Here is an 18,944-nt window from a genome sequence, read left to right on the forward strand (position 1 = left end):
AGGGAGAGAGGGAGAGAGGGAGAGAGGGAGAGAGGGAGAGAGGGAGAGAGGGAGAAAAGAATATTAAGCCTAGAGGTCCCCGAGAAATGCTGGCATGACACGCAGGCAGCTATTTTCCTGTAATCACTCTGCTTTAATGCATGAACAGTAGATGGAAATGGTATTAGAATAATTTACTATCGTGTGTGAACAATACATTAACAAGACTGCTTGCTATTTTGCATTTCCCTCCAATAATAAAATTTAAAAAACAAAAACAAAAAAAACCCCTGCTAGGGTCACAGGCAAGGTGGTTATAATACAAACAGTGTTGGACAGAGGAATTTGCAGAAAACCAATGTTTACAGGAAACAAAATAGCGGAGGATGTTATGCGCTAACATATATGCCAACATACAGAACATTTTCAGTTCACTGGGAGCGCCTCCGCGTTGTCTCAGACTGGGCTTCCCGAGCTAATGTCACTGACACGTGACGGGGAGTACCTGAGATTTCCTCGTTCCCAGGCCCAGGGAGCACACATTTGTCTTCAAAGGAAATGGAACAGTCTTTCATTTTGGGGAGTAAGATCTAAAAATCCCGTAAGACTTTGACTGATGTAACCTGGGCTCCTAATTAGGGTTTTAAATTGGCTGTCTGCTCACGTATTTGAAGGCTGGGTGTCTGAGGATATGGGGTAGTTTTTCTGTGACCCGGCAAATCATTTCATTTCTCAGGTCTCAAGTTCCTAAGGAGGCAGAACTAGACGAATGATTTTCATAGTTTATCATGGCGAGCTCTTCAAATAAATCTTAAGTGGGAACGGAATAGGGAAAACAGCCCCTGGGGGTAAGGCAGCTGGAACAGAGCCACCTCAGGCCTCTTTGCTTCCTAAGGAACTTCCCTGGGCCTCCGGGCCTGGAAGGCAGGAGTTCAAGCCCACCTGGCCAAGTATTACCTCACCTTGCATAACCCTCTTACATTAGGCTGAGAAGAAGAGAGAAGGGTATAGGCTGGGGCCAGCAGATATAAAGCAGAAGCCATCCTGGCGTTGTCCCAAGAACAGAGGCTATACTGGGTAAAGAAGAGAGAAAAAAGGGCACTCATTGCTTTTTTTCGTTCACTTCCTGTTGTATTGGATCCAGCTGCTGTCAGGATCAAAGGTGAGCTTGACAGCCCAGGAGAGGCTAACAGAGACCGTTAGCCCTGGCCAGTTGGTCCATTCTGAACAGTGGGAGGCCTGGGTGGGTGTGGGTGACCAGCTGGCCACTGCTGTTACCATTCCAGGTGATGCGAGCAGGATTTGAATCCCTAATAACAATGGTCCCACGGCACTTAACACATCTCTGGTTGGCACCAGAGCCCAGCCTGGGAAAGGCGGAGGGAAGGAAGAAAGAAAGGAAAATTCCCACAGTGCCTGCCATTATATTTAACGCAGCCTGGGCCAAATCATAGCGTGTCTCCTTCTGACTTCTCCCAAACCTCTTACATGATAGAAGCCTAGGTTAAAGGGAACATTAAGAAGCCGCCAACGGGCAGCGGGGCAGATTATTCAGAAGGCAGGTGTCTGCCCTCTCACAGAAGCCCACGTAGTGCCACACACCGCTGGGGCGTCACATCAAGGCTGCTTTTGACTCTTGGCTCTGCAACTCCTTCTCTGCGGCCAAGCTACTGGGCCTGTTTCCTATCTGTGAAGAGGGAATTATAATACCTGGAGCTGTCCGGAGGCTAAATAAAGATAACACGTGAAGGGCCTTGGGCCAAGATGACCCCCGACACACGCCCATTTCCTCTCCCTGGTGCTCCCCTCTCCGTGGTGGAACGCTCAGGGGTGGACTGTATGAAAAGGAGTCTCGGGGAAATTTTCCGCCGTCTTCCAGGGGACAAACTCCCAGAGCCAGCCGAGGACAGGAGAGCCTCTCTGGAGACCATGTGTTCGGTTACGAGCAGGCAGAGAACAGGGCTGCCGGTAAGGAGCCCCGGAGATGGGGCTCTTTCAGCCCCTTCCCTTTCCCGCTGAGGAAATGGACGCTCCCTGCCAGGGAGCAGCAGAGCTAGGTTGCAACCCGGTCCCTAGTTTCAAGTAGGTCCTCTGAGTCTCGGAATGCGTGCAAGAGCAGCGTAAGTAGCAAGCGTGGGCTCAGGGGGCACATAGGCCGGGCCACTTGGAGCAGGGTGACCTTGGCAAAGCAGGGAAGCTCTCTGAGCCTCCGTTTCCTCATTTGCCAGTTGGTACCACTTTTATTTCTCATGATGCTAGTTAGGATGAGAGACCGTAGATTAAAGGTAGCTCCACAGTGCCCGGCATGCAGTAGACATCCGAAAACTGTCCAATGAATGAAAGGATGTTTTAGCCATAAATAATAGCTCCGCATTGTTGAATCATATACCGGGTGCCAGGGTGAGGAATGCAGGCAGGAATGAGGTGCTTTCTGTCTCAGAGTTGCCCCTAGGAAGATGAGGTGCCACAGCCAGGGTGTGGGTGTGAGAACGTCCACTGGCACCCCTAGGCCAGGGTGAGGGGGCTTGGACAAGCCCAGGCATCTCTGGCACTAACAGTTCATCTTTGCCAAGGGGGTGCCAGTGCGGCGGGGAACGGTGTGGGAAAGGTAAATTGGTGATGTGTAAGGCTTTCTGAGCTCTGAATTCTATGACAGGTGATCCAAAATCAGCATCATTAAATCCTGTTGTGACTCTGCCCTGTCATTTGCCTTGATCTACTTAAAATTCAGTGTAGAAGAGCTTCCAGTTAATTAAGGAACACAATTCGACACTCTCTTATTGAGGCAAGAAGGTGGGAGGAGACGTACAAGCTCCCCTGGGAGAGTGTCCCTACTCTGGTTTGGAAAAGGGCATGGGGACACTTGACCTCATCACAGACAGTAATGTACAGCCGCATTCCTTGGAACAGGCCTGGGCTCCTTTCTGTGCTTTGAATGGAAACCTTGACACAGGGTGGGCTGTAATTATGCTTTGAGTGTCATTCATGGAGCCCCCCCTGCCCCGTGAGGGGCTGTCAGTGCTCTGTAGGGCAGGACAGGTCTTAAATCTGAGGGGACCCAGATTTCTCTGCTGTCTTTCCTGTTCCCTACAAAGGATTCGTTTTGAAGTCCCTGGAAGGCAGGGTTTCTGGAGGGAGACACTGCGGGGGCTGCACGTGGGGCTCTTCTACCAGGTGCCCCCACTGCAAAAGCTGCTTGGGAGCTGGGAACCCTCCACGTCCAAAGTGGCTTTGAGTTTTGACCCCCAAATTAGAACCTTTCAAGTTATTTCACATTTTGCCAAACAGGGCTTTTCAGTTTCTTATTTTTCTCCTTTTCTTATATAAGGATGCAGACCTAAACGGACCCCTGGGCACTCGTAGGTTCTTAGGAAATCACACGGCTGCATTTCCTGTAATTGAATCTGAAACTGATTAAACTTCCATCTCCAGCAGTAGGAGCTCTGAATTGAATGCGAAGGGGGAGAATCAGTTTGGGGCATTCTGAGTTTGGGGACTGAGAGGGATTTCAAAACAAAAGAGTTTCAGATGTGCCGCTTCTAAGGAGGTCAGGTTTGTTTGTTGCTGGGAGAAATGCCAGCCATGAGGCTGAGAGCGCCTCTTGAAAAGGTCAGCATCCTGGAACCCACGGCCTAAGTCATTGCAAATGAAACCTTAGGTGCCTGCGGTTCCTGGAGTGATTCATTTCCCCATTTGGGAAAAGTAAACACTCAAGCCCAACGACTCCCCTGGGCCCTGTCTCCCTGAAGGCCTGTGGCCTCAGAGTGAGTGACCATCTTCTCTATCCTAGAGGCCCTCGGTGACTTCCAAACTGCATATTCGGAACACAGCTCCACTTGTGCAGGAGTGAGATTTCAGGAACAGCATACTAGATACGTGAGCCCAGGAGCAGAGACCTCGAGTGATTCGTTTGCCTCTGTAGCTTCTGCCCCTTGCAACATACTCAGCATATGGACATAAAAAAATGTTTACTGAGTGACTAAATGAACCTCCCAGGCATTTATTTAAAATAGCATATACACTGATCTTGGTTTCTTTTGAAACTCAGCTTTAAATGTTTGACCGTCTAGATTGGACCTTGTCTTTCTCCTTAGAGATCTATTGAAAGGACTTCTGGTTAAAGGCTCTCATCCTCTAATTTGACAGTTCGGCAAACAGAGAAATCTTTAAGTCGGGTGGTCACAACCAAGGACTCCAGTTCCAAGGTTTGTCTTCGACCATCTGTTCTCCTGGCGTTTGCTACCTGCCTCAAAGGTGCAGTCATGTGACTTCTGCTGTTACCCTGTCACCAGGTACCCAGCACCCGTGCTACTTCCAGGCCATCTGAAAACCTGAATGTGAAGAGAATGTTCTGGACACGTATGGCTTTTGGATGGTTCTTCCCCATGTAAGAAAGAGCTGTTTTCTGCAGGTTCCCCTCGCCAGCAGCTCTTGCAGCCTCAGTATCACAGTGTCTGGTAAATTCTGGGCCCACCCTGAGTATGTATGCAGTCCTCCCTGTAACTGTTGCATGGTTGGTTCAGTTACTTATTTTTAGGCCCCTTCCCTATTCCTACCCTTCCAACCACCTCACACACTAAGCCCGGCTGCCTGGGCTGATGAGCTCTACAGAGCTGCAAAATGCACAGTCCTGTAGGACTGAGATGTTCAGGCTCACTTGCTCTCCCCAGACCTCAAGTGGAGACAGGAAACCTGCTTCTCTCTGGTCTCCGAGGAAAAGAACCAAGAACCCTATAAATGCCTGGGTACAAAGTTTCATTTCACACTTGTGGCAGCATCTACTAGAACTTTCCTCCCACCCTTTCCAAATGCATAAGCACTCGTCTGCTTGTTGGTAAGGGTAGCTGTGTACACAGGTGGATAGGCGGTACCATCTGTAATGATGCTGGCCTTCAAATACGGGATTTGTCATCTAGTCCTCCCCATTTGTAAACTCTCCAAAGTAAGGAATGACATCCTCTCCTTGCTTTGTAATTCACTGATGCTCTGTGCCTAGCAGGTGTTCGTTCAGTAAACACCACTGTGACATAAACTGAATTCTCAGCACTTATAAATGAGAAAATGACCACATTCACAGCCAAAGGTTGTTGTTGTTTTAAGATTTCTTGGATTCAGTGTGTGTGTGTGTGTGTATGTGTGAGAGACACTGAGAAATGAGAGCCTCAGAAATGAAGATAGGGCTGGCCGAGTGGCTCAGTTGGTTAGGAGCTCGCTCAAGAGTGTGAGCTCTGAGCAACAGCGGTTCGAGTCCCAGCCCGAGCTGAGCAGCCGCTGAGCTGCCAACAGGTGACAGGATGGCTCAGCTAAAAAAAAAAAAAAAAGGAATGAAGATAGCCCAAGAATGGCAAACATTAAGGTACAAAGAGATGAGGCAAAGTACACAGACCCACAGTGAGACAGGCCAGCACAGGGGTACCCATGGAGTTCCTCCCAGGTCCAAATATGAATATTCATCTACTTTTAAGTGATGTAGCCAACACTGTGGTTCAGGACTTTGTGATTTGGGGTGCTCTGCCCCCACAACACAGCTGTGGGGAACCACACATGCTCTAGGATGGGCCACCCTCACAAAGATGGGTGCAATACCACAGGCCTCAAAATACCTAATCCACACCTTTGCTGAAGCTGCCATAGCTTTTCCTTCCAAATTAGAAACTCCTTCATGAAGCCAGGCATCAATTATGAGCCTGTTGACATGTGAGTGTGACAGCTGTCACTCGACGTTGGTACCAGCAAAGCCTGCCCTCACAAAGTGCCATCCATTCCATGAAGGAAAGGGGGTACCATGTGACAGAAAGAGCCATGGACCAAGAGTTGGAGGGTCTGGACAAGTCGTGTCATCCTTCAAGGTGCCTATCTCCTGGTCTGGGAAAGGAGACACAATCTGTGGCCAGCCCACTGGCTGAAGTCACCTCCACTGTAATGTGGGAGATTAATAGGCACTTAGGTGACAGCAGTGAGAGGTCACTGCCACCCAGTGGACAGCAGGGTCTCCTTCTGGACTCATGGTCTCCTGCAGCAAGGATTTCTACAGGGAGGATAACTAGACTAGAAAGACAAATTCCTTCCTATGTGAGAATTTAAAAAAATTTTTTCTTTAAAAAATGGTTATAAAAATATCAATTTTTTCCCTCTTGGATTGTAAAGTAGTCAGAACAAGTTAATTAAACAATGGGCCTTGAGAGGATGAGCTTTGAAGTGACAAAGACCGGGGTTCAAATCGCAGCTCCCCTACCCTACTCACTGCGTGACTTTGGGCAAATTACTGAACCTTTAGAAGCCAGGGTTTGCTCATTGGTAAGATGCGGATAAAAATAGTACCTGCCTCACAAGGGCAATAGATGCTGTGTCAAACATTCGCCACATAGTAAGCTCTCAAAAATTAACAGCAATTATTATTATTGTTCAGTATTTCCTCTCATTATCTGGGATTCGTCTTACACAAACGCAGTTGAAAGTAACCAAAGTATCACGGAACAAGTAAAATAGTGTCACCATGTATATGCAAACAGCCTGGGCACTATATTCACAGTCGTGCTCAGATGCTCGCTTATTTATTGTGACTTTGTACACAATTCTAAGGGCAAGAGCAATGATGAACATTTGACCGATCTCCTACTGTGTGCCAAGCACTGTCACTAAATGTGGTACATGTGTCACTACACTGAATCCTCACAGTTCCCCAGATAAGGACAATCATCTCTCTCATTTCACAGCTGAGGACATGGAGGCTGAGAGAAGCTTGAGTGATTTGCCTCAGGTCAAAACGATTAAGTAGGAGACCCAGGATGTGAAGCCAGCCAGCCTGATGTCAATCCACACTCAATCAATACACCATGTTGCCTCCATGACTATCCTGGTGATTCCATCTCCTTTCATAGCAGGTTAAAAAGAGAGTTGCGGGGAGGGAAGCTGCAGTGACAGGTACACTGACAGCTGATGATGGGCTGAGGGATTAATAGCGAGACAGGGAAAGAGAAAGAGATAAAAACCTCAAGGAGAAAGGAAGTCTTCCAGAGCACAGCTGCCCAGACCCACTATAGGGGTCAGGACACCCTCCTATATCTAAAATATACCCGAGAGTTTCATGATTTCACAGCGCAGTGCAACCATTTTCACTAATGCCATCAAGAAAAACCAAATGGTGTGCTACGGAAGACAGGAACACGAGAGGGAAAGCAGTGTGGGTGACAATATGAAGGGATGAGATTCCCCAAAGACAGTTCATCTGTGCCAGCGGTTGGTAAACTGCGGCTCATGGCGAGCCACATGCGGCTCTTTGGGTACGTTCTGTCTCAAAAGTTTGCCAACCCCTGGAAGAGCCAATCCTGTCCCTCACAACAATTTAAAAATTATTCGAGAGCCATAAATATATCTTTACATAGTCACCATTATGTGAATAATATCCTCTAAAAATTTTATAAATGAAACTATGATAGTTTTATTTTCATTTTCAATTTTACTTCAGAGCCTGTGGCTCGCGAGCCGCAGTTTGCTGACCCCTGGCGGCTCTTCCGTCTCAAAAGTTTGCCGACCCCTGATCTATGCTGACTGCCCAGGCAATATTGCATAAATAAGGCACTGCCTTTGAAAAAGATAGTGTGCAATTCAAGGAAGAGTTTAAGAAATATCAACAACAAGGTACATCCGGAGAAGTGTTTTGTGAGCCCATACCTCTTATTTTAACCTGCTGCTTAATTTAACGCAGTTTCTATCAAGTCTTGACCCAAAAAAATCCTTCAGTCCACTGTGCCTCTCAGTTTAGAATCATGAGTTTGGTGCCTTTAGCCAGTGGAGCACTTAAAGGTCTCACAAACTAATTCTATCAGATAACTTAAAGGGACATGTATTGGAAATGCAGGTGTAAAGATTATTTTTAAAACGTTGAGAAAAAAAAAGGTGTTAAGTGGCCTCCCTGGCACAGGCAGCTGTCACCCTGGGTTTCCAGCCTTCTCCTCAGCCACAGCCCAGGCTGGCAGAGACAGAGAGACCCATATTAAACCACGAGAGACGCATGTCCAATCAGAAGCCAGTCACAGCTCCCTGTGCATCACTTGAGCTTGTTACCCACTGAAGTTCGATTTTTGTTTTATACCTATTCACATCACCTTCTCTAGGTTCCATTAAAAATGGCTTTCGAAGTCCCCCAAATGAAGCTTATCAGAACATACCTGCTTGAAAGGCATTTAAAACCAAATGTGAAAAAAATTTAAAGCAGGCATTTCAAATACATGCAATCATGGCAATGATCCCTTTAGCTGATCCTCTGCTCCTGGTTATCTGAGCAGCGAGAAACTTCCAAGAACCAGAGCCCCCTTTCATCAATGGTTCCCCATCACCCTGGCCGGCCAGCAGCGTCCAGACAATAGAAAAGCTGTTCCAGCAGAAACAATGCGGCTGCCCTTATCTCTCTAGAATAGGGTCACCAGATTGAACAAATAAAAATACAGGACACGTGGTTACATTTGAATTTCAGATAAACAAAGAATCATTTCTGACCGTCCCATACAATATTGAGGACATGTTCACATGAAAAAAAATTATTTGTTGTTTATCTGAAATCCAGGTTTCCCTGGGCATCCTGTATTTTATCTGACGTTTCTACTGTAGGTTCTGATCCTCTCAGGGATTTGGGATGGGTGGGAAGTAGGGGTAAGTGGGGACTCCACTTACCAGCCTAGGAGAATGGCCGAACGAATGGCCCAGGCATTCTGGCTTCTTCTCACGCCAGGCCCCCGTCCCCTCCCGTCCCCTCCCCCTTTCCTCTCCAAGATGGCGCCATGGCTCCAGCCAACCCGACTCCAAGTCCCATCCTTTCCTTTAAGAGACGCCTTATCTGATTCCTCTGGCTCTCTGCCTCCCCAGCACACCTCCTAATCTGACCTCTTCCCGCATGGAGGTGCACACTGTAGAAAGGCTGCTTGTAAGAACTCGTCTGTTTCCACATTCTATTGTGTCTTGTTTTGTTTCCCAAGAAAGGCTGCACATAGGCTTTGGAGGGCTTCCTGACTGGAGGTTTACCTCCATTTGTTTTCTTCCCCCATACAGACCCCCTCCCACGCACTGCATTCAATAAGTGCCAAGAAGCAAATCGGTGTTTGTTCTCTTCAATCATAATTTCAAGACCGGAATTGAAGCGAGGGCTGAGAGCCAGCCCAACCAACTTGCCTGGCAGAAGTTGCCATGGACTCTACGCCCACAGACACTGGCCAGCCTTGTCCCCCTCACTACTTCCTACCACTCATTACTGATTACTAGTGAAATGCGCTCTCAAATAATCACATACACTTAACAAACACAGGGGGGAAAGGGCTCTGAGTTTCAGGCTTCTGAGTGTGTGCTTGCAGCAAAAACTATTTACAGCTAGGCCGTAAAAATGCATGGAAATAGGAAGAAACACTGACACAACAATAAAACGAGGGGAGATTAATGATGCCGTAGTACAATCTGTTTTCACTTGGTGCCGAGAAAATTAATTTTTGAAGACATTTCATTTAACTTTGCAATATTTTGCAGTTTAACCTCTGATGCTTGAAACTTTTCCCTTTTATCCCTGAAGCTTAAGGCTCGGGGAAGCAACTTTTATGTCTGGTTGTAAGTATGGCTTCATGGCCCGGGACGGAGGCAAGGAACGTGTCTTCAGGGAACAAAAGTTATTGCCAACCATAATTCTCAGCTCTTCACCTCCTACTGAAACGACCACTTGAATAATCCAAAATCCAAGTTCCAAAAGAATAAGATGTGTTACCTTCCAGAGCAAGGCACCGGGGTGGGCTGGACGACCAGATAAGGTTGTGCAAGCACTCGAGGTATTCTGACCCCTCGAGTTTAAACCCGGGAAAGCAGTGATAGGAGATCACGGTTCCCACTGGGAAGGAAGTCTGGAACTCGGAGATGTTCACATAGCCATTGGAAGAGGCCGGTGGTCTCAGGCAGCCTGTGACAGGTGAAAGAAAAAGAGGAAAGTCTTACCTGGTGATCTCTGTACACCTAAGAGACGAACACAGCACTCTCTCTCAGGTTCCCCCACTAAAAACGTGGCCTCTGAGGGATAAGCACCTGGGTCTTAAACGTTCAGACTCCTTTTCTACTCATCTATGCTATCTGTAATGCGGATATTTGACTTTATAGTTGCAAATGGCACTAGAGGGTCAGAGGAGGTAGTAGTAGTGTGTGTGTGTGTGTGTGTGTGTGTGTGTGTGTGTGTGTGTAGGGGGTGTAGCTGAGGATCGGGATACCCCTAGCAGGTGTTTCCAGCCCTGACTGCATGTTAGAATCACCTGAGGAACTTTTAAAAGACACCAATGCCAGGACCCATGCCCAGAGATGGCAGACAGCCTGGGCACCCCTATCTTTTTAAAAACTCCACAGGTAATCCAAACGTGCCATCAGAGTTGAGATGCCACAGAGGAAACAGACACCCCGACTGTTTCAACGATGACAGAGTGGGGTCTTGAGAAGTTTATGATGCCAGCTCTGTTCCAGTGTCACAGAATATGGAACAGATTCCTGACTGACACGATGAGATTACACTTTAGAAAATCCAGTTGTGTTTTTATGTGGTGCAGTGGTTCTCAAACTTCAGAACAACTCAGAGAGGGCCTGTGGGAACACAGACCGCTGGGCCTGGCCCCCAGGACTTCCGGCTCTGTGGATCTGCTTGGGCCCAAGCATGTGCATCGCTAAGGATTCCAGGTGGCGGTGAGGCTGCCACTGGAGGTCTGCAGACCAGGCTCTGAGAACTTCTGCTGTAGTCAGTGTGTGCTCTGTGCACAGGATTCTGTGTGCGCTCCACGTGGAAGCAAGACCTGGATCCCATGCTCCTATTTCTGTACAACAGTAGCTGTCTTTTTGTCTGGAAGCCTGTGCAGCCCAGAGAAACACTCCCACTGGCACAGAATCCCATTTTGTGCTGCATCCACTGTGATCATGGACCGTCTTTCGGGCTTCAGTAATTTCACTGGAGGGTATAATGACCCCGCAGAGCTGGTGCTCTTCCCTGGGAGAACTAATTGTGTGTGAAGTAAATAATGTATAATGGAAAATACCTAGTTTCCCTTCCAATCACCAAGGACAAGTTACATTAAATGACTGAACCCTTCTCCTAAGCTGACTTTGTTAGATATTATATGAAGCATCGGAGAGCTTGGTGTTTAGCAAATTGCTTCGGATAGCACCCCGTATGAGATCTGTGCATCAGAAAGAGGAGAGGGTGAGCGTAAGACGAGGGAGGCCCCCTGAGATGCAGCATTTAGGGAGGCGCTCACGCTGGGGTGCAAGTGCTGACCAGGAGACACAGCAGACCACTGCCCGGAACTGGCCAACACACAGGAAGGACCATATCCGAAACGCGTGATGCTCAGCCATCCTTTTAGGCAAGTTCCCATGGCCTTAAATGATTATTCTTGTCTGAGCTGAAAACTGACAATGTTCATGGCAAAAGTGAAATGTAGGGGCGGGGGGAGGTTGAGAATCTGGAATACACAGAATCAATAATTGAGAAAAAAAGATAAGCAAATTAACATTTGAACAAGTGAATGTATTAGAGCCTCTGCATAGTTCAAAGGAGTTGGCACAAATGACTGTGTCTGTACCTCCTCTGGGGAAGAAATGGTTCTAAGCTACCCACCTGGTTAAACTGACTTCCTCCTAAATAAAAACTCTGACCCACAGTGAGCAGGAGGCCATCAGGACACCGGTCTCTAAAACATAAAGTCCCCATGGAAAAAAGTGGCTTTGGAACAGCTCCCCCGCCCCCCCCTCCACCAAAAGGAGATGGAAGGGGTTATAACTCGTGCAGTTAATCAGAGAAGGAAAGATATGCTCACTCTTGGTGGGAGACAGCCTGTTCTAAATATAACGGTAGAAAACTGGCTTTCACTCAATAGTTCAATGTGATTTCTATTTGCACTTCTAGATAATAGAGAGAAGCCTCCTCAGGCTTTGGCTTCTGGATCTATAGGTGGAAATAAAAGTTACAGAATGAAATGTCACTCTAAGGGCCAATTAGATTCCTCCTGGGGGCCGAGAGGTGTCAGGCTGCCTCAGGCAACCATGATTCCTCACTGCTCATGCTGTGCCCCGGGGGGGGGCAGCAGAAGGAAGGTGGAGCATCTGGGAGGTGTAGGGGGTGAAGCGAAGAGGGGGGCACAGACCAGGGGCACCCCCGCTGTGGGGACCGAGGAGGAAGGAAGGTGAGCTGTGGATCGCAGCGTTGCTGTTTGAAGAAGCATGGCTCGCCTCTCCAGAGCAGCCGACCAGCGCTTTTGTTGTTCCAGGGCTATCAAAGTTATATTTTGGCTGAGATTTGAATAAAGGGGTGGAGGAGGGCAGAGGCAAGGGGGGCCAGACAGAGCAAGGGGAAAACCTCTCTCTGAACTCCTGACAATGACACCCGGAGATGGATATACCACCAGAGGGTATTTAATAAAAAAAAAACAATTATTGGGGCCAAAAGAGCACCTAAAGAAGCAAACTGTATTTAAGTGACATAAAAGGAAATAGAAATGGTGGGAGAACAAAAGGGTAAGTGGAAAATCTGAAAGCGAGAAGTGGCTGGAGTCTGAGGTAATTTTCTTGGCCGTTACTCAGGGATGCAGGACTGGAACGAATTAGTGGTTAATAAAGTTCATTTGAATAAATAGCCCAACCTAAGAGTCAGCTGCTGGGTTCATGGATCGTCTCTGAAAGTGTAAATGAACCACAGGTCTCCTTTAAAAGATGTAATATATAACACGCTAAATACCAAAGGAAGTTTCGGGAGAGAAATGCAGGAGTGCGATGGTCTGAGCTGCCTCTCTTCTCCTCATCTGAAACCTTTGTTTCTTCAAGGGGTCATGACTCTTAAGCTCTCACATAAGGAAATGATTTATTTCCAACTACGGGGCACAAAAGGTAATATCAGCGTCTGCCAGCTAAGATTTCTAAGCACAAAGTTAACATTCGTCTCAACTTGAATGTGCCGGTGTTTTGGTGCAAATAAGATTGCTTTCCCTCTCTCTCGAATTTTAAATTATGCATTGGCTTCTTGGTCCTTTGGTCCAAGTTACATGTCAGAAAATAAAATCAGAATTAATATGAACCTGAGGGTTTAGTTTCACATGCAGGGCCCTGTATGTCGTCGGCCCAGGCTAATTTAAGAGAAAAAAAAAATATCGGAGGATAAATAGTCACCGTGTGGTTTGGATGAAATTTGAATTTGATTATTTTTCTGTTCCTCATGCATTATAAAAAGGGATACCATTATTAAGAGAAAATAGCCTCTGTAAGATTGGCCTGAAATATATTCTCAGCACTAGTGAAATAAAATGCCCTGTTATTTCCACTAAATGCATACTAGTTCCTCACTGTGTTCACAGCTCAGGTACAAGTCTTCTAATTCTTAAAATCCATGTGGTTCCTTAAAGGAGACGTGCGACACGCTAAAGAAGAAGGTAGCCCCCAGGTATACTTTGAAGCTGGGTGTATGGAGCTGGAGAAAACGGGAGTGATTTGAAGATTCTGAGAACAGAGCTTGGTGACGAACATGAAGCTACAGCTGGACCATGTGGGTGGGGTGGGCGGCTTTGTTTTCATCGCCATCATCTGTCTCATTCTATCAGAGAAACATGCACACGCTCCACCACGGCTGAGAGAACATCCGAGAACGACAGCTTCCATCTCGTACCTTGACAGATGGGCAGGTTGTCCCACGTTCCGTCATCGCGACATAACGAAACCAGGTTGTACAGGTCGGGGTAACGGATCTTGAATCCTTCGTGACAAGTGATGATTAGCTTATCTCCGTGTCTGTAGGTCTTGTTATGAATCTCAGCATCTTCAATCTGAGGGATGCGGCAATCTGCAATCGTGTAAAAAGGACACCTTATTTTTGGGATTTAAAAACAGTTGTGGCGCATGGCTTAAAAAGAAAGCTCTTATTTTCAGGCCTGGCCTTGACCTCCACAGCAATCTGAGACATGGCTCCTTATTTATCACTCAGCTCAGGTCCCAGTGACAAGCAGCAGAACCTGCCACATAGAGAAATCGGAAGAGGTGGAGGTGGCTCAGGACCCGGTCACAGAAGGAACTTTGTTTCCTGCTTGTGACATTTCACACCGTACGGCTGAGCTTACAGAGGACTTTGGAAAGACGTGAGGAAAGACAAGAGTTGGGGATTCACCTGATTGGTCTACCCGGTTTCCCCCTGTGCTGTTTGTGGACAGTACAATCTGTCTGGCTGGTCCTGTCCAGTTGCTGCCTATGGGGTGAAGGCTTGGGCCGGATAAGAAAATATGCTTTGCAGAACAGCAGTGGGGGCTGAGCTGCGGATGCACCTGCTGTTAGCATTCCCCATCTACCTGATCTGTTTTGAAAAAGTAAAGAGAGCTGCACACACCACTGCCAATCTCGCAAAGGCTCAGGGCAAGCAACCTAAATGGAGTGAGAACAGAATGAATGTGGATGGGAAAAGATGTACGGCTGGGAGAGAGAAGCGGGTGCTGGAGGAGCCCAGGCAACAAAGTGATGAAAAGTAAAGCAAAACGAATCAACTACAATGATCTGCTTCTAACTCTCTCCACTGCCAGTTCACCATACAGGCCTCTCCATTCTGTGCTGTCAAGTTGGGACCCTCTCCCTCTACCCCCTCGCACCCTAAACACTGCCCAACTAGTCCCATCTAAGTCACACTGGTCACAATGAATCTTCATCTTTTATGGGCACATCTCTGTTTAACGCCTCTGATTTTCCATGTCCATATGCTCGTAAGCTTGAGCTATTTATTTCTACTTTTAGAGTCAGAGAGGCCCTGACGTACATAGGTGGGTTATGGTCCAAGTCTGTTGCTTCTGAAGTTTTTGAAACAAGACACAAATCCAACAATAGCACTTTGACAAGCATAGAAAGTTCCTCCAGAAATTCCTCAATGCTCCAAGAGATTGTGGGTTTCTCAGCCACTCCCCAGAGCCTATCGAATCCACGGCAGGGTTGGATTAGTAGTAACAGGAACCTTGACCATCAAGTTCCTCTAAGCTTTGACTGTCAGCTCTGTGCCACTGAGCCCTGGGGACCCTAATGCAGGGGAAGAGTGGAGAAAGAGCAGTGGCTGGCTCATGGATGGCTCCAGTGGCTGGGAACTAGGGTGGCTTTAAAAGAGCACATCCTAGAAGCTTTGAAATGGGGTTGGGGCTGGGTTTACTGGGACAATGGGGAATCTGACAACAACAAACTTTAGGGCAGCCGGGTGGCTCAGTTGGTTAGAGCACGAGCTCTGAGCAGCAGGGTTGCGGGCTCGATTCCCACATGGGCCAGTGAGCTGCGCCTGAGCTGAGCTGCCACTGAGCTGCCAACAGGCAGCCGGATGGCTCACCTGGCGAGAGCACGTGCTCTTAACAAGACTGCTGGTTCAACTCCCGCATGGGATGGTGGGCTGTGCCCCCCACAACTAAGACTGAAAGTGGCCACAGGACTTGGAGCTGAGCTGTGCCCTTCATAACTAAGACTGAGGGACAACAACTTGACTTGGAGCTGATGGGTCCTGGAAAAACACAATGTTCCCCTTCCCCAATTCCTCCACACTGTTCCCTTCACCAATTTCCCAATTGAAAAAAAAAAACCCTCTAGAAAACAGAATGTTAAGTGATGGGAAAGCCTCAGGCAGAAGAGGACATCGCTGGCAGAGGAGCGCCCTGGCAGCTGCGAGCGAAGGCACAGTGGCCATTAGCTGTTTATATGGGTCATCAGAAGTCAAATGCTGGTGAGGCCAGGCCTGCCTTATCTCAGCCCTCAGTACTACCGTTAGCTTGACAGCAGGAACTGTGTCGCCCTCTTCCTCTGACATTCCCTCCAGGCCTCCAGACCTTTGCACACACCTGGCGAAAAAGAAATGCTGAGGCGAGCCTTGTGGACCTCTGCCCAAGAAACTTTGAGCACACGGCCCCCACCAAGAGGCTGACTAACAGGATTTTGGGGCAGCTCTGGCAGGTGAGACTTCCCCTGAGGAACCCATCATCACTCCTCCCTTTGCCAATGGACTTCAACAGAGAGAGAGTCTTGGCTGGAAAACTGTGTTCTGGTTTCAATTTTACCTTTCATGTTGGTGTTTCAGGCTGCTGAAAGGGGTTTTCTGACTGTTCATGTTTAACCAATAGTTTTTCTACTAGAATTCCTGAATTCCCCCCCAAATCAAACCCAGGATACTTCTGACTGGAGTCGCAAGATGACTGACAACTCTGCACACATCTGCTGCCCTCTTCTTAATGGAAAATGTAAATTTTTTTTTCAATATCACTATGCAGAAATTATTCACAGCAAATAAAAACACATTTATCAAGTTATCCATCTGTAAAAGCTTGGCTGTGAATAGATCCTATGGCAGTAATTTATATGAATAAACAACCATTTTCATGATTGATTTAAAACTGAATCAAGAATTAACCAGTATACTCAGGAGGCAGCCAGCCATTGGTAGCACGTTCGATGGATGTAAGTGTTCATTTGGACATTGGGGCCGTGTGGATAGTGGCTGACCAGGAGCAGAGGCACCCAAGCCTGTTTCCAAGGATGGTTTTTCTGCATAGTGGGCTATAATATAGAATGCTTTGAACTTCTAATTAGAACGCCAAGTTTCCATAAATAGGAACTGGGGACGGCTGCAGAGCATATGACCCAAAGTTCAAAGGGAATTCACAGCCTCCCAAATCCCAGTAATTATGTACTCCAGTCAAAGAAGGGTCACCGTAGGGAGTGACACGGGACCAATTTATTACGTGAGTGGAGCCACCTATCAACTGGGAACTCAGAAGCTGGAGTTTACACTCAAACAAGGAAGACAGACCAGGCGGAGCTGTGCCCTAGGAATAAGGACAGAGCTGAAATAGACCAGCTCCTTGCGACAGAGCCTAAAACGAAACCTTGACAAGAGAAAAGATCATCCAGAGGCTTTCCAATCTTTTTCTCCACGATGTCTGGCACCTAATCCCACCTCCGAATGAGTGTGAAGTAGGAAAAGTTGTCGGCAGCAGTAGAAACTATAGACCTTATTTCTATGGACAGAGAGAAATGAGGATCTTTAGTATCTGAAAACAACTGTGTCATGTTCATCGATTCTAAAATTTAAAATAGAAGCAACACGATTTTTGATTGCACAAATTCATCCGGTAGACAGGAAGAATTTTTAAGAGCCACTTCAAAAATACTGTTACCAAGGACCAGGGAAGAAAGGTCTATTGATATCTGATTCTGTCACGGAGAATCGGGTCGACAATCAAAACTTACGCAGACAGGACATAAATGGGCACTTTGGGGATGTAACTTGAGGAAGATCAAAGGATTCCATTCCAGAAATCACCTTTCACTAGCCTAACACTGTCGTTATTTTTGTATCCTGTAAAAATGGAGATTTCATATAACGAATAAGTAAATAGGGGGCCACAAGGCCCTAAGGCAGTATTACACATTTATATCTAACTAGTGTACAAATTAATTGATCAGATTAGTCAGCAGAGAGCCAAGTCCTAAAGGAAGGAGCAGAATTAGGAAAAGAAATTTTAAAGAACATAAGCCATGTGTTAGATTTGCTTTTCTTTAAAATGTTAGTTATATTCGAAAATGGTTCTGATGCCTTAAAAGTGCCAACTTTTGACATCAGTCTTCCCAAAAAAAGTGTTCCCAGGAACATGAATACATGATACACACTCAGAGATTCACAATTCATAGTAGCATACTGATATGGGCTCTGAACGTCTTGCTGTAAAGAATTTTGTTCAAGTCAGCATTGGTAAAGCTTATTTATTCATCCATCCATTCATCCATTCATTCGGTGAACTGAACACTTACTCTAGGCCTAGCACGTTCCAGGTGCTGGGAGAGAGAAAAAGTCAAGATTCTTACTCTGTCATCACAAGCAGGGTGGGAGACTGCTGGCAAATAAATGAGCTAGAAAATTAACAGGCTGTGACCACTGCTCTGATGAGCACATAACATTTGGTAGGGACTGGCTCATGTGATAGGGACTGATGTAGGCAGTCCTCCGATTTGAGTAGACAGGAAAGGCCCCTTTGAGGACATGACGTTCACTCAGCTGAGGCCTAATGACAAGGAAGACTTCTCCACATTTCTGGACTGTGGGGAAGAGCATTCCAGGCAGAGGAACAGCTAGTGCAAAGGCCAGGAGGAAAGAGCTAAGTGTCCTTAAAAACACAAAAAGAGGACTGGTGTGTCTGGAATATTGTGAGCAAAAGGGAGATGGAAAGGCCATGTAGGGCCTTGTAGATTAGGGCTCCGGGTTTTATTTTAGTGTGAGGGGGAGCTGCTGGAGCTTTCCAGGCATGAACCGTGACATGATCTGATTTATATCCTAAAGGGTTTGTCATATGTGCAGTAAAAGATTAACCCTGTGCGGAGAGGTTTGGCCTTGGCCCTGACCTCTAAGCCCTAGGAATGTTCCACCTGAGATGAGCGTTGATCTTTGTTTACCTGGAGCCTTTGGGCCACACCAGATGCTAACAATGTGATTTAGGCTGGGGGGTGGGGCTTGCTCCTCACAGCATCAGCTCCATTTTTGGGGGGACATTCACGGGGGATTAAGGTCAGCCACACAAGTAGTCAACCATCTCTACAGGACCAAGCCCCCATAAAAATGTTGGCCACCAAGCCTCAAGGGGAGCTTCTCTGGTTGTCAATACTCCATGTGTATTGTCACACATGGTTGCTGGGAGAAATGGGTGTCGTCCGTACAGCTCCACTGGGAGAGGACAACTGCAAGTTCATGTTTATTAATGCTGAACACAGGCATATCCTATAACATAGTAAGTCCACTCATAGGTGTAGATCCAACAGAAGAGCGTATCTATAGTCACCAAGAGGCATGTTTGTGCATGTTCAGAACAGCACTATTTCTAAAAAAAAAAGCCGAGTTGGAAAAAGCCTCAATTCCCATGAACATCAGGATATTCACATTATGGTCTATTCAGGTAATAGAACAC

At 47.0% G+C, this 18,944-nt stretch overlaps 1 protein-coding gene across 4 annotated transcripts in view; it reads right to left on the minus strand.

The window, feature by feature from the left end:
* Positions 1–18,944, minus strand: part of SUSD4 (sushi domain containing 4) — a 100,934-nt gene that overhangs the window by 19,424 nt on the left and 62,566 nt on the right. For all 4 annotated transcript variants that reach the window (XR_002123655.1, XM_019639613.1, XM_019639612.1 and 1 more), the window contains exons 4-5: positions 13,646–13,819; positions 9,728–9,916 (exon numbers count right to left, since the gene is read on the minus strand). Coding sequence is in view for 3 of the 4 variants with exons in the window: in XM_019639613.1 (XP_019495158.1) it covers positions 9,728–9,916; positions 13,646–13,819 (363 nt within the window). In the remaining variant the exon portion in view is untranslated. The remainder of the gene's footprint in view (positions 1–9,727; positions 9,917–13,645; positions 13,820–18,944) is intronic.

The sequence above is a fragment of the Hipposideros armiger genome, unplaced genomic scaffold, assembly GCF_001890085.2.
Source record: "Hipposideros armiger isolate ML-2016 unplaced genomic scaffold, ASM189008v1 scaffold_45, whole genome shotgun sequence".
NCBI classification, from domain to species: domain Eukaryota; kingdom Metazoa; phylum Chordata; class Mammalia; order Chiroptera; family Hipposideridae; genus Hipposideros; species Hipposideros armiger.